Consider the following 26,944-nt stretch of genomic DNA (forward strand, 5'->3'; position numbering starts at 1 on the left):
TTTTTTTTTTTTTTGATTTTCGAGACAGGGTTTCTCTGTAGCTTTTGGTTCCTGTCCTGGAACTAGCTCTTGTAGACCAGGCTGGCCTCGAACTCACAGAGATCCGCCTGCCTCTGCTGGGATTAAAGGCGTGCGCCACCACCGCCTGGCTTATTAGTCTTTTTTAATGACACTACACTTTGACTACTTTGAATATGATTTAAAGTATGGTGGTCTGAATAAGAATGGTTCCCACAAGCACATATATTTGAGTGCTTAGGTATGGCACTGTTTGAAAGGATTAGAAAGTGTGGCCTTCTTGGAAGAAGTAGGTTACTGGAGGGTGGGCTTTGAGGTTTTAAAAGCCCATGCCAAACCCCTCTCAGACTATGGATCAGGATGCAGCTCTCAGTTACTGTTTCAGCATGAAGCATGTCACAATGTTCCTTGACATGACAATAATGGACTAAACCTCTGAAACTATAAGCCCCCAATTAAATGTTTTCTTTTATAAGAGCCACCTTGATTCTGGTGTCTCTTCATAGCAATATAACAGTGTCTAAGACATAAGTAGGTACCAGGAGTGGGGTATTGCTGTGACAGGCCTAACCATGCTGCTTGCTCTTGTAATGTGGATTTTGGATTAGGAAAGTAGTTGAATGCTTTAAGCGGTGCTTGATGGATCATACTAGCAGGAGCATAGTATTGCTCTCAGTGGTAAGAGCAGTGAAGATTATGGCTGCCCAGTTCAAGAGGTTTCAGAGAGGAAAGATATTAGTAAGTGGTCCAGACACAATTCTTGTGATTATTTTCGGCAAAGAATGTGACTGCTTTCTACTCTTGTCCTAAAAATCTGCCTGAGGCTAAATTGATGAGGTCTGGATTAATGGCCTTTACAGAGATTTCAAGATCTGATCATGTTGTGTGGTTATTAATAATCACTCACATGCAGATCTAGAATACAAGCAGTAAGCTGGACAAAGAAATATAAAATGCACAGTTTTCTTTTAAGAAGAAAAGGAGAAACAGAGAGTGTCATGGAGCTAAGTCCAGTGCACAAGGAGATAATAAAAGTAAAGCCTTATGCTTTAAATGGAGTAAATGAAGTGGTGGCTCCAGGGTAAGAGCCCACCCAACTAAACTTCTACCTTGTTAAGCAGGGAAGAAAACTATCAACAGAAAGCTGATAGAGTGTAATTGAATAAGGGGACCAAGGTTTAGCCCTATAAGCAGTAGAACTTGGCAGGTTCGGCTTTAAAGTCAAGGCTTTAAAAAAAAAAAAAGCCACTGAAGCTAGATGTGTGTCAAAGGTGACCTTGTATAAAGGCCTACAAAGGCTATTGCACAAAGGTGTGAAGGTGAAGCCTGGGCTGTGTTGGTGACCAAAAGATGGAAATGTCAGAGTGGTGGGATACCTGCTGAGGAAAGCTGGAGACCAAGTGTGGAACCAGCACACATAGAAGTGTGTTGCAGTCAACAGAGCTGAAAGGAGTTGGACATCTTAAAAGTATCTTGACATCAGACATGGAAATGCAGAATTTGGATTTTGCCTGGCTGGTTTTCAGTGTTGTTTTGGTCCAGTATTTCCTCACCATGCTCCCTTTCCTCCCTTTTGGAATTGTAATGTCTATCCTGTGCCACTGTATGTTGAAAGTATGCGGCCTGCTTTTGATATGCTTTTTTATGATATGGCTACAGCCTATGGGGGCCAGGAGTGGAATGTGTTGGTTTGAATAAGAGTGGCCCCCACAGGCTCATATATTTGAATGCTTAGTCACCACAGAGCAGTATGGTTTGAAAGGATTAGGAGGTGTGTCCTTGTTGGAGGAAGTGTAAGCAAACCCCTAATTAAATGCTTTCTTTTATAAGAGTTGCCTTGCCTTGGTTATGGTGTCTTTCCACAGCAACAGAACAGTGACTTAGACAAATTGATCATCACCTCTCTTATTTAGCATGTCAGTTTTCAACAGGAAAAGAATCTTAGTCATCATACTCATAATGCCTAGCAGAGCCAACTTATAGCAAACCTTCAAATACTCCCTATAGGCTCATTCAGTTTACTTTCAAGTTGTTTCACATAAAGTATTTTAATTCTATCTCAACTACTTTCCCCATCTCTTTAAAGCCACCATCAACTGCCAGATTGCAACAAGACTCTCTCTGAAACTGTCAAGTGTTCTAATACAATATGATCATAGTACTTCTACTTAGTTTTTCCAAGTCCAATTGCAATCCCATTTTATTGAAAACTAATAATAGTACTTCATCAAGATTTTACCATATCCTTCTATCTATATTTCAGGATACTACAAACATCACTCAATATTATACATATACAACATGCCAAGAGAAGTGTACTACATACTTTACATCCCTAGTCTTGTTCATTATATCTTATCTTCTAGTACTCCGCAAATACTAATGGGTATTCCAGAAAAAAATTGAAGATGTCGTTATTACTGTGATGTGTTGTGTGTCAGTACAGGAACATGCATGCTACCACGTGATGGGGTACGAGAGCAAACCACTTTGTGCATCAGTGCTCTCCATGCACCTTTACAAAAGTGCTACAGGCTTGCACAACAAAAACGTTACTAATTGGGCTGGAGAGATGGCTCGGCGGTTAAGAGCACTGCCTGCTCTTACAAAGGTCCCGACTTCAATTCCCAGCAACCACATGGTGGCTCACAACCATCTGTAATGAGGTCTGGTGCCCTCTTCTGGCCTGCAGGCATGCCTGCAGGCAGAGTACTGAAAATACTGTATACTTAATAAATAAATTTAAAAAAAAAAGTTACTAGTTTAGTTATCTCATTGACCCCAAAATTAGTTCTTTCAAGACAAGGTCTTGACTGTGACACCACCCTGTCTGCCCTTCAATTCACTGTGTAGCCAAGGCCAGTCTTGAACTCATGATTCTCCTATCTCCAGAGTATTGGAATTACAGGTTTATATATCATCATTCCGTGCCTTGTGTCTAGAAAATTATTACTTCAAAAGTTTATACTATATAAAAATATAAGATCATTCAAGGGAAGTAACACAAAGGATCCTAGCTAATACATGTGACTGTAATTTCACAGAATGTATGACTTCATTGTATCGACATAAAAACTGGTATTATAATGAATACTAAAAAAATAAAATGAAAAGACAAGATATACACCCAATGAGAGGGTTAACAAGTAAAACATTTCTTACTGGCTGTAAGGACTGAGGCTGCCCTGGTGCAACTATCGTAGTCACGGAGGCAGCTGGCTGCACCACCACTCCTTGTGGGTGAGCTGTGAAAATCTGTTGTCCCTGGATATACTGAAGACTTGGCTGGGCATAACTCTAAAAGACAAAACGAACAAAGTCAAAATTTATATTTCTCTGCATCGTACTATGTGAGTTAGTAATTGACTTCCAGTATGATGCAGTACACACACACTTTTAAAAAGATACTTTTTATATGTATGTTTGGCTTCAAAGATGTACAACAATTTTGTTTCAAACACGGAAGGGTTTCGTTTGGTTGCTTGAGACAGAGTCTTACTACGTAGCTCTGACTGGTTCTGAATTTAGAGATTCCTCCTGCAAAATGCCTCCCAAGTTCTGGGATTGAAGAAGTGCATCACCGAATAATTCATTTACTTCAACCTCACACCAATGTATTTAGCACAGAAGTAAACAAGCACACAAGTGTTTTTCCTCTTTTATTCACAGATACTGTCTAACTATTTAACTTTCAGAGAACTGGAACGATGACTGCTGCCCCAGGGATTTACAGACAGACAGACAGACAGACAGACAGACAGACAGACACACCTCTCCATTCTGCTCTTTTTGGGAAGTACTCCCCCGACCCAACTTCTTTTTGTTTACAGTGAAGATAGAAGGATATAATGAATCTAAAATTTTAATAAGCAGAGAAATAATCCAGAATGAAAGCCCTCCACCTCTCAACCTTAAATGATCAGGTGCAGGTAGCTGCTCCCATCCGAGTCTTCTAAGAAATAAGGATTATGTCTAAGATGTAAATCTATTCATATTACTCCTCAACGGTAGAAAATTTTACTAAAACAATGTGTCTAATTGCTTTAGAAACATTAGGAGCTGACTAGATCTAGATACTTCACTCAAGGACAGTTTTGAGCCCGGGACTGAGATACTATCAAGTATGAACAAAAGCATCAATACAATTCCAAAATAAAAGAAGTCTAAATGATAACAGTAAAAACCCCAAACAGTATGAAAAAGTTGGCTCTTTCATCTTTGCCAGCTAGGTTCCAAAGATGGAGTTCAGGTTGTCAAACCTGGTAGCAAGAGGTCTTCACCTGTTAAACCAGGCTGGCCTTTAAAACTTTCTATTTAAAATATTAGTCCATATTAGTGTGCATCCCATGGTATACATGTAGAAGCCAGAGGACAACATGAAGTTAGTCTTAGCTTCTGTCTTTACAAGGCTACTAAGAGTCAAACTCACGCCATCATGCTTGTGAATCAAGAACTTTACCCACTGAGTTATCTCTCTGGTCTAGAAATATTTTCCTTAAAATGAGACTACCATATCACATATGCTTATACACAAAATATAATAAACTTTTAAAAAAGATCAACACCAAAATGGCTAATATCCATCAGAATTCTTAGGTACTTAGTTTCAAAGTTATCAAAGTTGCCTTAACTATCCAAATTTATAGCTTAAATCTTCTACTTAGGACCAAATAAGAAAACTTAAGATAGTCTAACAAAGTAAAAGTGTTTCTAGTAGACATTTTCTCCTTGAGAAGACACTCAGTTTTTCAATGGCAATGGTCCGAGGTCATTTTTCCCATACGTACTATTATTCTCTGCCTCTTTGTAAATGTGAATCCAAATCTTCCTTGAACAGAACATGGCATCGGACATAAGCTCTGATGATTACAATCACAGGTTAGTAAAGGAGACTGAATCTTCAATGAGACTTCCCTTTATCAGAATATATTTTCTGATGTCACAAGGGGGTTATGAAGTCAGGCTGGGTTCAGATCCCAAATCAGAGTAAAACAGGAAATGCACTATTAAAAATTTTTTTAATTAATACACAGCCAGATAATAATCAGAAGTCAATAAGAACAGAAATTACTGGCAGCAAACGATTATCAATGTTTAAAAGTAGAGGTACCGGAACCTTCCTATATACTTGCAATCCTGACTTCAATTTAAGGTTTTGGAGTGGCTAGAGGCAGCTAATGACTAAATAGAATTTTGTAACCCAGAAAGCTTAACATCAGATACTGCCGAGAATTGTTTAAAAAAAAATTCTGGCTTTTCTTCCCAATCTATTAGCAAATTCTGTTAACTTTGTCTTTATATATTCTTTCACATGGATATCATAAAAATTCTATTCTCTTGGCTAGATTACTTAACAATCTTGCAATTAACTTACTTTTGCCTTGAACTTTCATTATTTTCTTTCTCAGAACTACTAAAGTAATCCATTTAGAATATGCGAGACGATATTAATCTATTAGACCATGTTAGAGGATTTCTACATTACTCAGACTAAGAAATCTTCAGAGTCTGTCATCTTATTTCATACAGGGATAGATGTCACAATTATCTTTTTTTTCCCCTCCTCTGAGATAGGGTTTCTCTGATTAACAACTCTGGCTGTCCTGGAACTTGCATTGTAGACCAGGCTGGCCTCGAACTCACAGAAAACTACTTGTCTTCACCTCTCAAGTGCTGGGATTAAAGATGTGTGCTTCCACTGCCCAGCTCCAAGTCCTAAAACTAATAATTAAACCCCAAAGAAATTTTGCTCACTGAAGGATAGGGGGTAGGAAGGAAAAGCACCAGGATTTATACCTATCACTTGTATTGGCTTTTTGGGAACCTATTCTCTTTGGATGGATACCTTGCTCAGCCTAGATACAGTAGGGAGGGCCCTGGACCCTCCCCAAAGCAATGTACCTTACCCTCTCTGAGGAGTGGCTGGGGGTGGGGTGGGAGATATGTGGAGGGAATGGGAGGAGAGAAGGGAGTGGGAACTTGGATTGGTATATATAATGAAAAAAGGTAAGTCTGAAAAAAAATACCATAAAGCCAATTAGATTTATACTATGGAATCTTACAGGGTTGCTTAAGACAAAGTCTAGGTAGCTAGTTTTAAACATGAAAGTCTTCTGCCTCATCCTTCTATTGCTAATATTACAATGCAAGCATGAGCCACTGTGCCCAGATTTTATTGAGAGTATTTTAAATATTTATTATTTATTTATATGTGACTGCATGTGTGTGGGTGCCCTTGAAGTCCAGAAGGTGGAGCTGGAGTTACAGGAAGTTGTAAGCTGCCTGACGTAGGCGTTATGAACTAAACTCTAGTCCTTTAGAAGAACAACAATCTTAATAGTTGAGCCATCTCTCCTGCCCTGAGGAGTCTTGAATCTTCCATTGCTGTAGCTTAGACTTTTAAACACTTCAGCAACCAGACTGGGATAGAACTTTTTATTTTTCTACAGAATAAGGTGTCAAAACCAGAGTTATATGTGTGTTAGGCAAACACTGTACCACTAAGCTATTCATTCCCTCAGCCCAGAAATAAGAGTATTTTTATGGATTCCCTGATGAACATTCTTAGAGAAACTCAAAGCATATATAGTTGAATTGTGCGAGGAGCTAGATTCAGTGATTAGCATTGAAAACTACAATTATGTCAACACAAGTTATTCTCATTACAGACTACAGTGGTCAAACCTACATGATGATGACTCTCCAGTGATTCCCACCTCCTGGCACACACACACTCTTCCCTTTGTGATGAACAGATAAAATAAAGTGATAGGAACTGTGGGTAATTCTACTGGGAAGCCTTGGTTGTGAATGGCTGTCAAGTGAATCCTCCATTCCTAATCTAGCCTTCAGATGACTACAGACCTTGAAAATAGCTTGTCTCTAATTTCATGGAATCTGATCCAGACCACTCAAACTGAGTTGCTTCTAAATTCCTTACACATGCAAACTGTGACATACTAGTCTTAAGAAAGTAGTCTTCACTGGGGCAGTGGTGGTGCACACCTTTAATCCCAGCACTTGGGAGGCAGGGGCAGGCAGATCTCTGTGAATTCAAAACCATTCTGGTCTACTGAGTTCCAGGACAGGCTGGGCTACATGAAGAGGCTCTGTGTAGCACGAATAATAAAAACCCAGACACTGAAATTGGGGTTCAACCAGAAAAACAGAGCAGCCAAATCACTACAGAAGTCTTACCAAGGCTGGGCAATAGTAGATTAAAAAGACTAAGCTTCTCTTTCCTCCCATTTTAACCTCTAGTGCTGGGGTTAACGGCATATGACTCCCTACTACTAGGACTAAAGGTGCAAGCCACCATCACCTGAATTTGTTTCTGCATTGATCTTGTGTAGCCCAGAGTAACCTTGAACTCACAGAGATCCATCTGACTCTGTCTCCCAAATCCTGGGATTAAAGGTGTGTGTCACCACTGCCTGACCTCTAATGGCTTTAGCTTTGCCTCTGGTCTTCAGGCAAGATTTATTTATCAAGGGGCTGGAGAGATGGCTCAGTGGTTTAAAAGCATTGGCTGTTCTTCCAGAGAACCTGGGTTCAATTCCCAGTACCCACATGGTAGCTCACAGCTGTCTATAATTCTAGTTCTAGGGGATCCGAAACCCTCACACAGAGTATATACAGGCAAAACACCAGCGTACATTAAATAAATAAATCTTTAAAAAAAAAAGATTTATCAAAGCTTTATCTATCAACCCTGTCTTAATTAAAAAAGTATTAGTCTCCCCGCCCCCCATTTCATTTTACATAGTAGATAATCAATATCAATGCAATAGATCCAAGGTCTAGGGGTATAATTCAATGGGAGAATGCTTGATGAGCTCATGCATAAGGTCCCAGGTTTTATCGTTAGCACCAGAAAACAAACAAGATAATCAATGACATCACTTTTTCCTTTTTATCAGATTAACTAGCATCTCAAGTGAAATCAGGTCATCAACAGCAGGCTTTCTCTTCCACCAGATTCAATTAGCATGGCATTAACAAGATTTAAAATATGAACAGAGTTTCCAATTAGTTACCTGCACAATTGGTGGAGTTGTCTGTGAATATGGAGATGTCACACCATAGACTGTTGAACATGTCTGTCCTTGATAATATATGGTTGCTTGAGACTGTGCAGGAGAGTACTGCTGCTGTACACTGACAGACTGTTGGTTTGAATCCCAGACATTATAATTCTGTCCTTGAACGGGGCCTGGAGCTTGTACTGGCATTACAGGAACATTGGAGTCTTGGTGTACCACACTTTCATTCTGAGCTACATATTGTGAACTGGAAACTTCCACAGAGGCTGCCACATGTGGCACCACTGACACTGATGGAGGGGCAGCAAGGGATTCTGTGGGATGTCCTACCAAGGGCTGAGCATGATCATAAGGGGCAGGAGAGCACACAGGGTCCATGCTGGGTGTGGGCAGAAGCACCTTTCCAGCATTAGGGTTGCTGGGATCCACATAAGCTTGCATGGGATAACCTGGTGGATAGCCGGCAAAGGGGTGATGAGAGGCATTATAGCCCAGAGAGTCAAAAGGTAGTGGTGATGTCATCCCCAAGTTCTGCAGCTGTTGTTGTTGCTTCTGAGCCTCCCTCTGTGCTACCTCTTGCTCAAACAACTTCCTGCGCTCCTCTGTAGAAAGTTTATTTCGGTCTTTAATTCGTACTTTCTTTTTAGAAGTTGGCGTATCATATCTATAAAGAAAACAATACCACAAAAGATTACCAAATCATGGATATAACCAAAATACTTATAAAACAGTAAGCCACACATTGATAATTCTTCTCAAATTATGAAGTAACCACTAACTACATCAAGTCTAATTTAATTTGGCACTGGCTAAAAGTCATACTCAAAATTAGTTAATGAGAATTGTTTGATTGAATTCAATGCCACCACTGCACAAATGAAAAAAAAAAAAGTGAGGGGGGGAGCTAGGAAGAAGGCTCGGCGGTTAAGAGCCCATACTGCTCTTGCAGAGGACCAGAGTTCAGTTCTCAACACCCCTGTCAGGTAGCTCACAACTGCTTATAACTACTCCATTTCTGGCATACAAAGGTACTCATGTTCCTGCATGTGTGCACACACATATGTATTTTTAAAAAAATTAATCTTTAAAATATACTGGGCTGGGGAATATAGTTCATGGGCAAAGTGTCTACAAGGTACGAGGCCTTGTGTTCAATCCAGAGAACAATAAAACAAACAAAAAGAACCTGGTAGCCAGAACAGAAATCTGGGAAATCCAACATGTGAATAATTCCACCTCTACTCTTAGACTAGTTACACCAGCTTCCTATTCTTCAGAGTTGAGGCTGATTCTGTAAGCACACATATAGAGATTTTAAAACCAGTGCTCCTAAAGTCCCAAGAATAAGTCAGAAAAGTGTCTGCTGTCCAGCAGGAGGATCTGAGCTTTATCCTCAACACCTATACAAAAAGCCAGTAGTAGCAGCTGACTCTGGTCATCTCAGCCCACAGGAGGCTAAGGAAGGAGGAATACTAGCTAGCTGTAAGTTAGGCCAACTACAGCAACAAAGTGAAATCCTTTCTAAAAGAGATGAATAAACAAATAAAATACAAATATATGAGGTTAAATACAAATTGCAAAACACTATTAATCTTCACATCTATTACTATGAAAAAACAAATCTATCTTCAGACCTTTTGAGATAGGGTCTCACAATCTAACTCTGGCTAGCCTGGAACTTGTCGTGTAGACTAGGCTGGCTCTGGATTTTCAACAATCCTACTACCTCTGCTACACTAATGCTGGAATTACAACTATATGCTACTGTGCCCAGTCTTAATTCAAATACTTATTTTTGCTGTTGTTAAATAAACCTTTCTTCCAAATATTTATTTTATGTGTGTGTGAGTGGACACACCATAATACAATTTTGAAAGTCAGAGAACAACTTGAGGGACTTAGGTTGCTAAAACTGAGTAATTTTACTCACTGAGCTATCTCTGCGGCCCCATTTATTTATTTATTTATTAAAAAAACTCTTTGAAAGTTTCATACACATATATAATGAATTTTAGTTGTACACCCTCCCATTTCCATCCTCCTCCTTCTGAACTCTGAAACCCTTCTTTTCCCAACAAGTTCTGCTACGGAGGGAGGGAGGGAGGGAGGGAGGGAGGGAGGGAGGGAGGGAGGGAGGGAGGGAGGGAGGGAGAAGGAAAAGTCTATTCCAGTCTATTTAGTATGCAAGTGATGTCTTTATGTGCACCACAGCACAAATGTGGATGGATGTTAAAGAGTCAGAGACAGCTTCCTCTTCACCATATGGGTCCCAGGGATCAAACTGAAGATCAAATCTCAGGCAGCAGGCTCCTTTACCTACTATCTCACCAGTCTACTACTCCATTTTCATCTCTTTCTTTGTACCTGACTTGGAAACTTTCAAATTGCCAAAATAAGAAAAACTCACACTTACCTATCATCTGGCCTTTTTGTTCCCCGTTCATAGGCAGAAGACGGTGGTGAGAGAGAGCCCCTTCGTTTCCTTTTCTCTTTATTCTGAGCTGGCTTGTCTGGGTCTCTCTCTCTCGACCTGTTAGGAGTCTTTGGAATGGTTTGATCTCTGAAGACAGTAGCATCCCTTCCTCGTTCAGTTCCTAGGGGGATAAGTTATTATTTGTAAAGTTTATTTTAGTTGGAAAGTAACACATCATATATATAATAAAACTTCTATCCAATAGCAAATGTATGAACTCTTCCCCTTATTTAGTCCTGACTCTGAATTTAAAGGTTCTAATTTTTAGTTACTTGACACCGATGAATCAAAACCAAATTCCTACTTCCTTATTCTAAGTCTGAGGCTAAGCAAGATTTCACATACAAGAGAAAGACTGAATTTACTATATAAAAGATTGGTCCTAAAAAAGTTCAAGATCACCCTTTGCAGATCCCCAACGGCTCCTCAATTAACTACAGAATTCTTATAAATCGATCTACACAAATATTCTTCAACCTACCCGTGCTCTCCTTTTCAGTTTGACTTTTCTTTGGAATTCGATATACCTCCTGTGGGGGGGTGGGAGAAGATGAGTTAACAGTGTGAAATAAAGAAATGGATGCTTTGAAATTGACAGATTTCATGATAACATCAAGGTATGGGGGAAGTAGGGAAAATACTACAAGGAAAACAGATTGGTCGGTATTTAATTATTCTCTAAAATTTAATGCATTTGATTTTAAATAAGACCTAGCCGTATGAAATTGAGCAAAAGAATTTGTATACATAGGTATATATTTTACATTTCCCAAGGTTGCATTATCTCACAACACAGCAGAATAAATGACTATTTCTGACAAGAACACACTTCCTGAGAATTCTAATTCACAGACACACACATATATTCCTGCAAAAAAATGCAATAGAAGTCATCTATAATTTCTTTACTGAGTATATTAATAAGGACAATTCTAATGTCTCACCAAAAATTCTCTCTAAGAGCAGTAACTCAGTTATATAAAAATACTTTGAAAATTACACGTATAAAGACAATCCTTACTGGTCAGCATAGGAATGAAAACCACGGTCTCTCTCACACACCCCAGGCAAGCATTCCACTTTTTGAACTATGCTTTAGCTCCACTACCGTCACATGCTTTGCCATGCTAGAGAAAAAAAAATAAGGTCTTGGGACACACTGGGCAATTCAGTGTATTTTTCTATGGATGCAAAAACCCCACTAATAGTCAAATTATCTACTTTCATAGGACTGCTAAGGAGGGCGGGAGGGAGGGAGGCAGGCAGGCAGGCAGGCAGAGAGAGGGAAGAGAAAGATGCACACTATGATTAGTTCATCAATAACTCCCAAAATGGCATCTAGTATTATACCAAAACTGATCAAGATAATGTTAACTATGTTTTTATGCCTCAAAATACATATACTTGCTATGTAATTTGAAGAATATGCTTTCTGGTCTGACAGTTCCACACTGGTAGTGCATGGGCACAAGTTCTTACCCGGCTGAGTGAAGTAAGCCAATCAATGACAAGTCTACACATTCTCAATGGCACATAACAATACTCTCCCGTAACAGTTGTGTAATATTACTCACACCCATGTTGTCTAGTTACCATCTGTGTAACCCAATTTTGAGAATGTACTCCAAGAAAACTAAACTCATTTCACATTATAGTTAGATCTAGTAATATTCGAGGAAAATGAGAAACAGTCCATGTTACACAACTGAAGAAGGGCGAAGATGAATTATTCAAGCAGGGAGTCATGAGGCTTTAATCCCAACACTCAGGGAGCAGAGGTAGGTGGATTTCCATGAGTTCTTGGTCTACAGACAGAGTTCCAGGACAGTCAGAGCCATATAGTGAGGCCCTGAGATTAAGGCACAAATGTAGATTCCTCCATTCTCCTTACCCCTAGAATCCTCCTTCTCATGTTCAGGACTTTTATTAGAACTGTGGTTCTTCATTTTTATTTATTTAGTTTTTCAAGACAGAGTTTCTCCGTAGCTTTGGAGCCTGTCCTGGAACTAGCTCTTGTAGACCAGGTTGGCCTCGAACTCACAGAGATCTGCCCGTCTTTGCCTCTTAAGTGCTGGGATTAAAGGCATGTGCCACCAAACTGTGGTTCTTTACTACAGATGCACAATAATTTCAGAAAGTCTTTTATATTAGTAACACCCAAGGCAAACTGAATCTTGAGTTGCGGGTTTCAAAAATCCTTCTTTGTAAAAAGCTCCTGATATAAAGTAATGCACAGTGAAAGCTGAGGACCACTGCAGTACTTACTGGCTTTTCTTAAAAGTTCTGAGGGCTCCTAGCAACAAAGCCTCTGGGAACGAACTATCTTTCTGCCCTTGGCTCAGAGTGAAAGACTCTAAATGCATTTGTAAGCCCCCCTCAACCCTAAGACATTTTTCTAAAACCTTACACTCACTCTATCTTGGAAAAGGTACAGTGGTGCCCCCCCCCCATACTGGACTGCTTATCCTCCTGTGTCCTTGTAAATAACCACATGCTGGACTGCTCATCCCCCTGTGTCCTTGTGAATAATCTTCAAACATAACTCCATTTTGGGAATTGAGGCAAATACAACCCACAGATGTTGACTCAGTTCCTGATGTATTGATTTAGTCACTGAACCAAAGGTCAGGAAGACCACAGAGATGCTCTCCCTTATCACCTGACTAGGAACTATTCTCCTGCCCTGGAATAGACCAATCATTGCTAGTAACCCTTTGAATAAGCCAATCCAATAAGTTGGAAAACAACCTACAGGTTCCCCCCACTTGTGTCTTTGACTTTTCGCTTTAAAAGATGGACTGTAACAGCTATCATTGCCCTTCATATCCTGAACCTGAAGGACCCTGTCATGACAGAATAAAAATCCTCTTGCTTTTGCATCAATTTGTGGTTATATGAATGGTGTCTGGAGCAACTCTTCCCTGATGTTTGGACTTCTAGTCCAACAAGAGCATGGGGGCTCTCTCTCTCTTTTTGAGCAGCTTTTGCCTGCTGAGAGGATATATTTCAATCAGCTACTCCCTTCTCTTCTCGGGAATGTCTACAATCACCTAGCTGTCAGTTTCTAGCTGTGGGTACTGTATCAGGGACAAAGGCAGGAGGGGACAAGCTAACACTCTCAGCTCTGGTTTCTCCATTCCACCAAGTAACCAAACTTGGGGAAAAGTAAAGTTGCTACTTAACAGCAACCATCTGTACTGCAAATTAATCTGAACAACTATTTGAAAATACTATGTAAATCTAGGCACTAAAAATTTGACATGTTCATTCATAAAGAAAACTTTGAATAGATATATCAAAGGTCCACTTACAGATAACACAGGATATTCTTTCCACAGGATCCTGACATTATAAGTGTTTATGAAAACCACCAAAAAAAAAAAAAACCAAACAAACAAAAAAACCCTTATAGACTTAAAAAGGTGCAGACTCTGTGATGGTAGTTAATGTGCCATTAAACACCTTCAAAAGTTTATATAAACTGCTAACTTGGAAATATATTCTGAGGCCAGCAAGAGAGTAGAACAAGGGTGTCTTCTGGGACTAACATAGTAGAAGGGGACAGTGAGGAAAAAATGTCTTTCCCACATGCAGTGTTACACACACATGATTCTGTTGTTTTTCTATTATTATTATTTTAAAGTTATGTGTATGTGTGATGTGAGGAATTCCCCTATGTAGGCTGTTAATATGTTTTTATTACTATTGGTGAACAAAGAAACTGCCTGGCCTATGGCAGGGAAGAATATAGCAAGGCAGGAAATCCAAGGAGAGATAAGAGGAGGAAACAAGGTAGGTTCAGGCAGATACCAAAGGAGACAGATGCTGGAACCTGACAGGCAAGCCACAGCCTTGTGGTGATGCACAAATTAAAAGAAATGGATTAATTTAAGACGTAAGGACTAGCTAAAAATATGCTTGAACCATGGGCCAAACAGTGCTGTAATTAATATAGTTTCTATGTAACTATTCACATCTGGGTGGCTGGAAAACAAAAGAGCAATCTCTGTTTACATGTGTGTGTAAATGGCATATGTACATGAACACAGGTCCCCAGAGGCCAGAGGTACTGGATTTTCCTGGAGCCTAAGTTACAGGTGGTTGTGAGCCAGCTGGTACGTGTGCTAGGAATTGAACTCAGAATCCCAAGAAGAGCAAGGGTTATACATGCTCTTATCTGCTGGGCCACCTCTCCAAACTACATGTTTGTTGTTTAAAACAGATTTCTTACATTCACAAAATAAATTACTCGCACTGACTGTTGATAATTTAACTGTAGTAAAGATGAGCAGTACCACCTAAAAGTAAACAGAACGAGTTATTAATGTCTACCCAAGATTGTGAGTTGAATAACTTCACCTTCCACTTTATGAAGTCAAAACTACAAGGAAATGGATTATCCACTCCTTCCTCAATTTATGCATTAGGAAACTGAACTCCTAAAACTGAAAATGGATGGTACCAAAGTCCCATTATATTTTGAAAAATAAGCAGGAAACTGCCTTGTGAAGACAACTGCAAAATTTCTTTGGATCATTTTATGTGGTAAATGAAGAGTATTAATGTATCAGTCTAACTAATAGGAAGTCCACCAGGTAAGATGTCAGTCATAGGTCAGTGAATCCATTGAAGAAAATATTAAAATCACTTCATTTGCCAGGTGGTAGAGGTGCACCCCTTTAATCCCAGCACTAAGGGAAGCAGAGGCAGGTGGATCTCAGTGAGTTTGAGGCCAGCCTGGTCTATAAAGCTAGTTCCATGACAGGTTCCAAAGCTACAGAGAAACCCTGTCTTGAAAACAAACAAAAAACACTCACTTCACTTTCTTCATTCTCATCAGGAGACCAGCACATAAGACAGCTCTGTGGCTCTGCATTCAACCCTTCATCTCAGAGAAGCCTAAAATAATCTTACTTCTTCACTCCATCCAATATTTAGATATCATTTTTTTTCATTTCTTTAGCACTTAGGTAGTACTCCCAACTAACACACATATACACTCAAGCTATAACTGTTATGAGCCAAGAACGTCTTTTCTTTGCTATATTTCTAGCATCAGACAGTGGCCAGTAGATAGTTCACGCTCAATTGTTAAGTAGATTAACAAGCGAAATTTTACTCATTTATAAAAATCAGCCACACAATATTACATAAACTATCTCAAATAGCAGGGTGGTGACCAACTGAAGAGAGTTACCTGTAGAAATCTAGTTTGCTAATGTAGAAAACAAAAGTATCAACTACAGCCTAAAAGCATATACCAATGCTCTTATTTTGTAATACTTAAGATATACACTGCCTGCCACAAAGGAATTCACAGCACAGCAGAAATTCTAGGAATTGGTGAATTAGCACACTTGTAGCAACAGGACTTGGGAGGCTGGGGCAGGATGTTTAAAAAAGTTCAAGGTAACGTTAGCGACATAGCATGTTCCCGGCAAACCTGGGCTACCTGAGACTGTTTAAGAAAAAACAACACCCAGAAGAATGGCTGAAACTTGATTCTCATATATTATTTTTAACACTGCTAAAAAAGAGGTTATTACTATATGTACATTATATGTAAAAGAGAATAAAGATTAAGTAATAATACTAGTTTGTAATCATCCAAGCCTAGATTTTGTACAAAACACAAACCTTTTTGTCTTTTGAAGACAGTATGTCCCATAGTACAAGCTAATCTCAAACTCAGTATATTTGAGGATGACTTTGAGCTCCTCATTCTTCTGCCACTACTTCCAGAGTGTTGGAATTATGTTCTGACAAAAAGTTTACCTATCATTTTCATTCTGTTTGATTCAAACCATAAAAAACTTTTTATTTAAGTAGAAAAATTTCCAAATTTTTCTAAATTTCCAAAAAAACTAACTCAGATTTTGCCTGGAATCAAAGCTTAAATTGATTCAATCTTTATTACACTACAATATTTCTGAAAACCCAGAAGGCAAATTTAGAGATGTCTACCTGAATGTTTTATCTTCAACTCAAAACAAGAACTATCTCAGTCGGTTACTGAAGTGAGGTATGTGTATAAGTGCCAAGACATTTCTAGTTTTTGTTAAAATGTATCTGTATTTGGGTATAATAAATCTATATACACAAAAGGATTTAGAATAAAAGTAAATAAACTCTGTATTATTTAAAAATGTGATAGAACAAAGAGTCAGACTTTGATCCTCACACTTTCAAGGTGAGTACTTCACCAGAGGACCTGCCTCCACAAAACCCCCATTCTTTTCTAATGCAGAGGCTTGTTTTAACAAGAGGCTGAAAAACAAAAATTAAAAAATAAATTTCAGAAGTTCTGCATCTTAAAAAAAGGGGAGGGAATCCAACAGGTCAAAGGAAGAAAAGATAATTCTGTGGAAGAAAGGATACAAAGGTGCTGAAAATAGGGCTCAGCAGTTAAAAGCATGTACTATTCTTGAAGATGACCCAAGTTCAACAGCACCCACATTATAAATGGCTCAGAATTACACATAACTGCAGCTCTGCCTCCATGGGTACCTGAACTCACAAGTACATTACACACACAAACACATATTAATAATACGTTTTCAATAATTAGAAAAAATATATAAGAAAAAAGCTATGGGCTAGAAGACAGTCAGTCTTATCTCATGTTGATAGGATTCAGAGAAACTACAAGAATAGAAATTGCACTGGATAGGCAGGGGTGCAGCTCAGTTGGCAGAATGCTGGCCTAGTATGAACAAAACTTAGGCTCTACACAGCCAAGTATGGTGGTGCATTCCTGTAATCCCAGCATTCAGGAGATGGAGGGAAAATGATCATGAGTTCACATCCTCTCTGCCAAACAGTGTGTATGAGACCAGTCAGAGAGATACATAAGAAACTGTCTCCAAACAAAACAAACACACAATTATTTCTTCTTATAGGTCGGGGTGGTAGGGTGGACACTGAAATCAGGTCCTTGATCATGTCAGATGCGTGCTCTACCACTAAACACATTGCCAGGTCCAGTATCTACTTTCTAAAGTAAAATTTAATTTTATATGTTAACTATACATCTACCAAACAAAAGGGAATAAACTAAAGGCATTTCTTAGATTTGTAAGGTTTTACAATTGTACCTTCCAGAAGACAATGCTAAAAGGCCTCCATACAGATGAGAGGCTGAGACTGAAATACTGTGTCACAGACATTAATTTTCAACCATATGCACTACACCATATTAATTAAAAATTATTTAATCTTTGGGGCTGGAGAGATGGTTGAGCAGTTACAAGCACTGACTGCCATTCCAGAAAATCTGGGTTCAATTCCCAGGTCCCACATGACAGCTCACAACTGTCTTTAACTTCAGGATCCAACACCCTTATAACATACATACAGGCAAAACAATAAAATAAAAATAAATTTTAAAAAATAAAATTTAATTTAAGAGGATGAAACATAAGCTTTGACTTACAGACATGTATATAAACTCAACAACTGGAAATTCAACATTGTGAAACATTACTTTCTAGAGGATCCAGGTTCAGTTCCCAGCACCCACACAGCAGTTCACATCTGTGACTCCACTTCCAGGGCTTCTGACATCCTCACAGGTATACATACATGCAGACAAAATACTAAAAAGCATTTTAAAAATTATACTAAAACAAAAACCAAAACCAAAACGCCAGGGGGGTGGTGGTATCACACACCTTTAATTCCAGCACTCAGGAGGCAGAGGCAAGCAGATCTCTGAATTTGAGGCTCGTCTGTCTACAGAGCAAGTTCCATGACAGCCAGGGCTACACAGAGAAACTCTGTCTTGAAACAAAACAAAACACCAAACAAATGAAAACAAAAAACAAAGTAAGTTCGGGTAACGTAAGAAATTGCCACCAAAAAAGCATACACAGGAGAACAAGTTATTTGAAAGAAAACTAAGATGAAAGACAAACGCTCTGTTGCTGATTACTTCATCTCCTCTTTTTTTTTTTTTAATTTGGTTTTTTTGTTTTGCTGAGCCAGGGTTTCTCTATGTAGTTCTGACTATCCTGAACACACTACGTAGATCAGGCTGGCTTTGATCTCACAGATCTGCCTCCCTAGGATTGAAGGCATGCGTTCACAACAGGCCATTTTCTCATTCCTAACCAATTGAACAAGTTACCTACAATTACTAGATAGCAGGACCTACTTTTTTTTCCCCTAGTAGTTTCAAAAAGTACTTGGATTGCTTCTTATAAAACAATATAGTACTTTAGTAAAACATCCCCGCTATTTGGAAGGGTGAGGCAAGAGGACTGAAAATTCAAGACCTGCCTAGACTAGACTACAGAGTGAGTTAAAGGAAGCCTGGGCAACGAGTGAAACAAACCCTATCTCAATCTAAAACCAACAAAACGAGTTGGGGATATAAACTCAGTGGCATAATGTCCCCAAATCAGACTCTCGGTACCACCCTTCCCCACAACAAAAGTCACAAATGAGCTGCTAGGAATATAATATAAAAGTAGAATTACAATTTCTAAAACATTTTGGAATATGGATACAGTTCAGAGGTTGTCTACCATGTACAAAGCCCTGGGTTCAACCATAAATGAAATTTTTCTGGAAATGAAAAAATATTTAATACTGACTATTCCTAAGCCAAAACATTTATCAGAACAAAATAATGTATGGTATCTGTTTTGTAAGAGGATATTTTATGTTAATGTACGGTGTGCACATGTGCATGTGTGTATAGATCATACTGGCTATGTGCTTGGCTCAGAGGTGCAATCGGCTCCACCATGCTGGACTGTGCAGAGCACAGGCAAGAACTACCGTATTAAGCCATAATAATAGCGCAGCTTAAGTTTTGGACTGGGCAGGCAAACAGGTATTACCGTATTACCCCTTCTAATGGCACAACTTAAGTTTTTAAGAAACACCATTTAAGAAGTGCTCCTGGACAGTAAAAAATTACAGGTTCACAATAGGATATAAAAGACCTCTAAAATGGGTCACAGTGTTGGATAAATGTAAGTAGGCTTGGGAGACAAAAAAAAAAAGAGTATTAAAAAAAGGGTAAAGTTTTTAAAGAGACAGAATACGTATAGTCAGAGATTTTTAAAAAAGCGCTTCTTAAAAACTTAAGTTCCGCCATTAGTAGGGGTAAAACGGCAACACTTGTTTGCCTGCCCAGTCTAAAACTTAAGCTGTGCTGTTATTATGGTAAATACGGTAGTTCCTGCCTGCTCTGCACAGTCCAGCATGACGGAGCCAATTGTGCCTCTGAGCCATGCACAGAGCCCCAATTCCAAGCACACAGCCAGTCTTTCTCCACATACATACGCTGACATTACAAGAAAATTCCACCATGTCCCAGTTATTTTACAGGAGTGATAAGCTGAAGTCCTCATGCCTGTGCAGCCGTCTCCCCAGCCAGCAGGTGTATTTTGAAAAGCTAGATTATTTCTCCTTATTGACCACCAAATCCCTTTTTCCTAAGCACTTTCCTAAAGAGAACAGCAATTCTAAGAAAAGCAGGGAAAGACTGAACAGTCCCACTACCATGGCTGAACACCAGACAAAAAGAGGAGAGGATAAAGAGATACAAAATATTAAAAACAAAGACATAGAAATTAAAGTATCAACTTCAAGAAAAAACAGAATCCTAAGAAAGAAAAAAATACTTTTAGAAATAGTGACAATATGTTTTAGAGGACTAAAGAAACATGATATACTTATTACAAATGTCAAAAGAACCAAACAAGTAATAAAAAAACTAAGCCTTAGCAAGTCTGAAAAACTGCCTGTCAGAAAGAGCTGATTAAAAAAACTACAAAGAGGACTTCGGGGGCACTTGCTAAGTAGGACGACCTGAATTTGATCTCTGATACCCACATGGTGGAAGGAGAAACTGACTCCTATCATTTGACAGAAGAATTTGAAGATGACATGCATGTCTAGACAGGAACATAAGGAGAAAGAAGAGGGAGCAGCACAATGTGCTGCCCATTTTTGTCACTTATTTACTTTGCTGCTAGGCTGAAACCCGAGGCTGTACATGAGCTCTACCACTGAGCTACTCTCCCAGCCTCACCTGTTTCTTCTTTTAGAAGCCTCTGAACAGCCATTTTTATGTCTAAGTTCAGATAGCTGATCATCCAAGAAGTGAAAAATAAATAAGGCCCAGTCTCAGTTTTCACCAAGTACCACCTGTGTCACTAAAACAGCTGACAATATCTGCACTGGCCAGAATGTGGTAATACAGATGTGTACACACATACATTTACTTGTTCAAAGTTAAACCAGTAGTACTAGGTCAAGCAATATGGATGCCTATCAACGTAACAAATAATGCACACAATGGCTCAACTATGTTTAAGTAAGAATTACCCATTGTTGAGGCAAAGAAAGAAATCAACATACATGGATATAATAGCGGACTGAAGTTATGGTGTATTTAAAAAGATACCATTACTTCTATAAAAAATATTCTTTATAAACTGTCATGAAATAACATCCATGTTTATTAAACAAAAAAGTAAAAAGCAGGCTGGGTATGGTGCTAGACATCTTTAATGCCAGAACTTAGGAGGCAGGGACAGGCAGATCTAAGTTCCAAACCAGCCTGGTCAACAAACATAGCAAGTTCCAGGCCTAGCTGAGATACACATTGAAACCCTGACTAAACAAACAAACAAACAAACAAATGCTGGCCATGTATATGCATGACTTCTTTCTTGAAGGCTGAGTGTTCGCGCGCGCGCGCGCACACACACACACACACACACACACACACACACACACACACACACACACACACACACAGTCTGTTGATTGACCTTGAGAACCACAGGAGCCAGGGCTGGAAAGATGGCTCAGAGGTTAAGAGCACTGACTGCTCTTTCTAGAGGTCCTGAGTTTAATTCCCAGCAACCACATGGCAGTTCATAACCATCTATAATGAGATCTGTCGCCTTCCTCTGGCATGTAGGCAAAACGGTCAGGCAGAACACTGTAAACATAATAAATAAATAAACCTTAAAAAAATAGAGAATCACAAGAGAGAGTAGGAAAGAAACATTTCATTATATGCACTTTGTACTGCATTCAAGAATGGTCTCTCTAAACAGAGATGATTACACATCTCAAAAGCAGCTCTAGCCATAGTAGCAAAGGACTGGCCCTGCACACTGAGCATGCTCCTGGTGAAGACCCACTCAAGAGGCAACTGCTAAAATGCTGCTGTTTGCAGAGCCCTTACTTCACTGTGCATTGATTGCAGCTTGTTTTTCTTCCACTCCTTCTCAGGTTCTACCCATCTTGGCAACAATTCAAAGAATCTCCATAGCAATGCTCACTTATTCTCCATAAATATCTGCTGGTCTTAGGCTAAATCATGAAGTATTGAAAGTTAACAGCTAACAGAGTTCAAAGATTCAAAGTACAGTACCAAATACTAGTGCAGGAAAGAAAACAAAAAGCATAGTCAAGTAGATAGCAATCATTAATGAGTAATCAAAGTCATGATTAAATATTTCTCTAATTTTAGAATTGTTATTCTGGCCAAAATAAACCCAGACTTAAGCTTTTCCTCACACTTTTCAAATGTAATCATATCTGCTATACTGTTTTAAACAGAAAACTCACCACCAGTACCCGGATGGTGGTGGCACACGCCTTTAATCACAGAACCTGGGAGGCAGAGGCAGGAGGATCTCTGCCAGTTTGAGGTCAGCCTGGTCTATAGAGTGAATTCCAGGACAATCAGAGCTACAGAGAGAAACTGTTTCTCAAACCAAACTAAACCAAACAAAAACTCACCACAGTCCTGCTAAAATTAAGAGTGGATCCCTTTGACACCCAGTCACCCCAAAACACCTTTTAAGGGACCACAGTCCATTTCTTTCCCATCTGACATCTATAGAAGTACTTATTAGAGAAGCTGCTCTAGCTACAAGCCCTTATAATAAAAATTATAAATGTCCTTCAATGTTTAATTACAGTGTCAGGAGCCAATTTCCTCCTAAAATCATTGCAGGAACCATCACCCTGGGGAGTCTGCAGAGAACCCCACATCCCTAATTGCGTTAGGAATCGTTCTATTGACAGAGCCTACCCCACACCCAAATTGGCTGTTAATGAGAGCTATCTGTTAGCGGAACCCACCCCACATTCCAAACTATCTAGGGAGCTAGGTGTGTCAACTCGTGACTTCCTGGCCTACAGTGACGTGACCGAGGGTAACCTCCTGGCTATGTGACCAATGAGGACCATGTGACCAACGTAAACCACGCGGCAAGAGCCCAGACCCCTGTGCCCATCCCCAATAAACGGAGGCTTTGACAGGAACCCCAGCTTAGCCTCCTTCTTGTCTCCTAGCCCATTATCTTCCAGATAGTGCCTCTCCGGGACCCTGGCTAAAATTAAGAGTGGATCCCTTTAACACCCAGTCACCCCAAAACACCTTTTAAGGGACCACAGTCCATTTCTTTCCCATCTGACATCTATAAACCTACTTATTAGAGAAGCTGCTCTAGCTACAAGCCCTTTTAATAAAAATTATAAATGTCCTTCAATGTTCAATTACAGATCACAGGCTGAAAAACACTACAACATTAAGGATGAGCAGAGACTTGAGCAAACACTGAGGTAATGGTTGTGACAACTGCAGAAAGAACCTCACTCAGTCTCTAAACCAGATGCAGATTGAAAAACATGTGTGGCACATATTTACCAACAATTACACAATTCCATGGGCTGTTTGGCAAAAACAAAGAAATCAGTATTATTTGGGGCAGAATAAAGACCAGATGAATATAAGGTTTAAATCAGAAGATCTGAGTCAGCTCCCTCAAACAAAAACTAAATCATAACTTCATGGTCCTTTTTGGTTTTGTTTTGCAGCGGATAAAAACACCACTACATACTTCACAGGCTGAAAAGATCACATGATATCCGGGTAAATATTTCACAATTACCTATCAAACACAAAACTTACACTAGAGACTAAAGAAATATGGACTTCACTTTTTCACTCAAGTATTTACAAAGTGCCAAACTAATATGTATCAGGTTCTTCACAGAGACTAAGTAGAATACTGGAGAGGGAGATTATAGGGGCCAAGACAAAAGCTATTACTGCCTTTGCTCCAAATACTACTGTGAAATGTCATCTGTTATATAGAAAGGATGTGATGAGAATATATACAAAGGGCAGAAAAAATACTGTCTTGGAAAACAAGAAACAATTCCTATGGGAAAGGAAGAAACTTAGAAATCTAGAAGAAAAGCAAACGTTTTTTAAAAAAGAGAGACACTACAAGGATAGAAGTGGACCATGACTAGAATGATCTGAGAGCAAATGGCAGACATAGGTGGAGGTCAGACTATGCTGTGCACACAAGAGACATTAAGAAAAATGTAACCAACAGTGTAAATGTGGAATCGTTAAAAAAAAAAAAAAAAAGTAAAGAACACCGACATGAAGAAAGGTGTATTTCCAGAAGACTATCTTTGATGTTGAGTACAACATCAGCTGTTAGGGGACTACAATTAAGAGGGAACTTACTCCATCCAGTACTACAAAGATAATGTAAGAAATATAAACTCTTAATTTAAGCATTAAGAAACTATGATCCCAGCACCAGGAGACAGAGACATCAGGCTGGCATACAAAGCAAGTTCCAGGTAAGCAACATTGCAAGAGCCCACTTCAAAAATAAAAAAATTAAAAAAAAAAACAACATTAAATGGCTCACAACTTTGAAAATGCATGTTTAAAAAGAAGAAATTAATATCTACTCAAGTAATTATTTTGCAAGTAATTTTTATAATCTGTTAAGTACATTATAAATGGCCAGGCAGTGGTGGCACATGGCTTTAATCCCAACACTTTGGAGGCAGAGGCCAGTCACTGTGAGTTCAAAGGCCAGCCTGGTCTACAAGCCTACATACTCTAAACTAAGTGAACAGTATGTCTGAAGATATGGAAAAGTGAATATATGAACAGATCACAGTGCTCATGGGCAAGAAAAATTGTTGGGCAAGATTAGACAGGCATAACAGTTCTATAAGCTTGGTTCTTTTCAAGATTTATTTTTTATTGTGCTGAGCGATGGTGGCACACACCTTTAATCCCAACACTCAGGAGGCAGAGGCAGGCAGATCTCTGTGAGTTTGAGGCCAGCCTGGGTGACAGAGTGAGTTCCAGGACAGTCAGTCTCCAAAGCTACAGAGAAACCCTGTCTCAAAAAGCTAAAAAGGGCACCAGATCTCATTCCAGATGGTTGTGAGCCACCATGTGGTTACCTGGAGTTGAACTGAGGACCTTTGAAAGAGCAGCCAGTGCTCTTAACCACTGAGCCATCTCTCCAGCCCTAGGATTTGTTCTTTATATAAATTAGCACTCCTGTTAAGGGGGTTATGTAATGGTACTACAGAGTCCTCTGAATCTCATCTACAATTCTAAAAGATAATGAAGGATATGTTGAAAGCAAAGAATGAGAGCAACAATAGTATGTTTTAAGAGTAAAAGCAAGACAAGACGGGGGGGGGGGGGTCCTGCATTAATAATGCTAGATCAGATACAAATGATCTATTTAACCTGTAGAATGAAAGAAATCTACTTATTTGTGTGAACGTATATATGTGTGTATGGGTGCGCAAACCATAACACACATATGCAGTACAGAGGACAATGTTTGGGAGTTGGTTTTCTTCTTCGATCATGTGGGTTCCAAATATCAACTCAGGCAGGTCCTCAGGCTTGGTGGCAAATAATTTTTTTTAATCAAAAAAACTACACACTTTAATCCCAGCACTTGGGAGGCAGAGGCAGGCAGATCTCTGTGAGTTCGAGACCAGCCTGGTCTACAAGAGCTAGTTCCAGGACAGGCTCCAAAACCACAGAGAAACCCTGTCTCAAAAAACCAAAAAAAAAAAAAAATCTACACATATAAAATTTCCCACCAGAACAAATAAGTACTTGAAAAAATGGCTAACTAAGGAGCTAGGAAAGGCAAATATAAACTGAACCTAGAACAGCATGCTATGTCGGAAATTTTAAAACAGAAAAACACATCAAAATGATACAGAAGTAGTTTTCGCCAGTCAAATATGAGGCAGTTTGAGCATCAAATGTTGAAATTAATGCAGAATCCACCAAATAGAACAAGCATCCATGTGTCTAAAAATACTGTTAAGCAATCATCAGTGACTCAAGCAAATAACTTAATGCTGAATTCAATGGACATATTCAATGAAAAATACCTATTTCCAAAGCTCTTCGTGTGCAGTGTTTTTTGTTTTTGTTTTGTCTTATTTTCATCTAAGTGACGGAGAGACAGTATCTCAATATGTAGTCACAAAGGCCTGGAATTAACTATGTGGCCCAGGCTGGCCTGGAACTCAGGACCCTTTATCCTAGTGTAAGGCTTTACTTGAGGGTGTCTTATCCCTCCTGGTGATGGGATTACAGGCATAGGTGACCATCCACTGGTATATAGTAACTTTGGAGAAGTCCAGCAGACCCCTTAGAGATGTGATTGAAGCTGACAATGTCAGTAATAGAACCAATGAGTATTAAAAGAATGACATGATAATATTCCTGCTAGGAACATTTATCTTGTTGTTGTTGTTGAAACAGGGTTTCTCTATGTACCCCTAGCTCTCCTGGAATTCGCTCTGTAGACCAGGATGGCCTTGAACTCACAGAGATCCATCCGCCTCTGCCTTTGCCACTCAAGTGCTGAGATTAAGGTGTGCACTTTCCCCTACCCCCACTCAGAAACACAAAAACTTAAATAAAACTTAGAGAAAATTATAGTGAAAAACTGACAAAATAGTAACATTGCAAAATCTGAATAAAGGGCCTAGGAAAATGTTTAGCCAATTTTCTATGTACTTATCACTAGAATATGATTTTCATGCAGAATGCATACAGAATGTTCTTGGATGTTTCTAAGACTAAAATTTTATTTAAAACTGAAAACTTATATGGCTTAACCTACACTAGAAAAGTCTCAAGTCACTGACTGGTTCAATCATGGTACAAGGAGCAACAACATTCCTTAGAGGTTTTTTTCTCACTAGGATATTCTTTCTATAATGTCTTTTACTCTCCTGTTGCTCATACAGTCTTACACTCAAACTATCTTTTCCTAAACAAAGTCAAGATGTAACAACAAAAACTAACTTCACAGCAATAGAAACATGACAACTGTCTTTGAGAAAACAGATTTTAAAGGTCATCCAAATGTGTAAAGTAAAAGTGACTTTGTTTAAAGCAGTCAAATTCTGTTTTTTATCATTGGAATAGGTATTGGTAAATGTTTTTCTGTAAAGGACAGGACAAATACTATAATCTTTATAATCTATCCCATCTCCGTGGCAATTACCAAAGTTTACAACTACAGCAGCCACAATCAATATATAAACAAACAAGTAAGGAGCACAGCCACACTTA

At 39.0% G+C, this 26,944-nt stretch overlaps 1 protein-coding gene across 5 annotated transcripts in view; it reads right to left on the reverse strand.

Moving 5' to 3' along the window:
• Window positions 1–26,944, reverse strand: part of Setd2 (SET domain containing 2, histone lysine methyltransferase) — a 96,429-nt gene that overhangs the window by 22,474 nt on the left and 47,011 nt on the right. For 4 of the 5 annotated variants that reach the window (XR_012909947.1, XM_075964424.1, XM_075964423.1 and 1 more), the window contains 4 exons: window positions 11,015–11,063; window positions 10,474–10,654; window positions 8,055–8,724; window positions 3,181–3,315 (listed from right to left, as the gene is read on the reverse strand). Coding sequence is in view for 3 of the 5 variants with exons in the window: in XM_075964424.1 (XP_075820539.1) it covers window positions 3,181–3,315; window positions 8,055–8,724; window positions 10,474–10,654; window positions 11,015–11,063 (1,035 nt within the window). In the remaining 2 variants the exon portion in view is untranslated. Of the gene's footprint in view, window positions 1–3,180; window positions 3,316–8,054; window positions 8,725–10,473; window positions 10,655–11,014; window positions 11,064–26,944 lie in introns of those variants that run through there. The other variant, XR_012909948.1, reaches the window with a different exon arrangement.

The sequence above is a fragment of the Microtus pennsylvanicus genome, chromosome 3 (genome assembly GCF_037038515.1).
Source record: "Microtus pennsylvanicus isolate mMicPen1 chromosome 3, mMicPen1.hap1, whole genome shotgun sequence".
NCBI lineage: Eukaryota > Metazoa > Chordata > Mammalia > Rodentia > Cricetidae > Microtus > Microtus pennsylvanicus.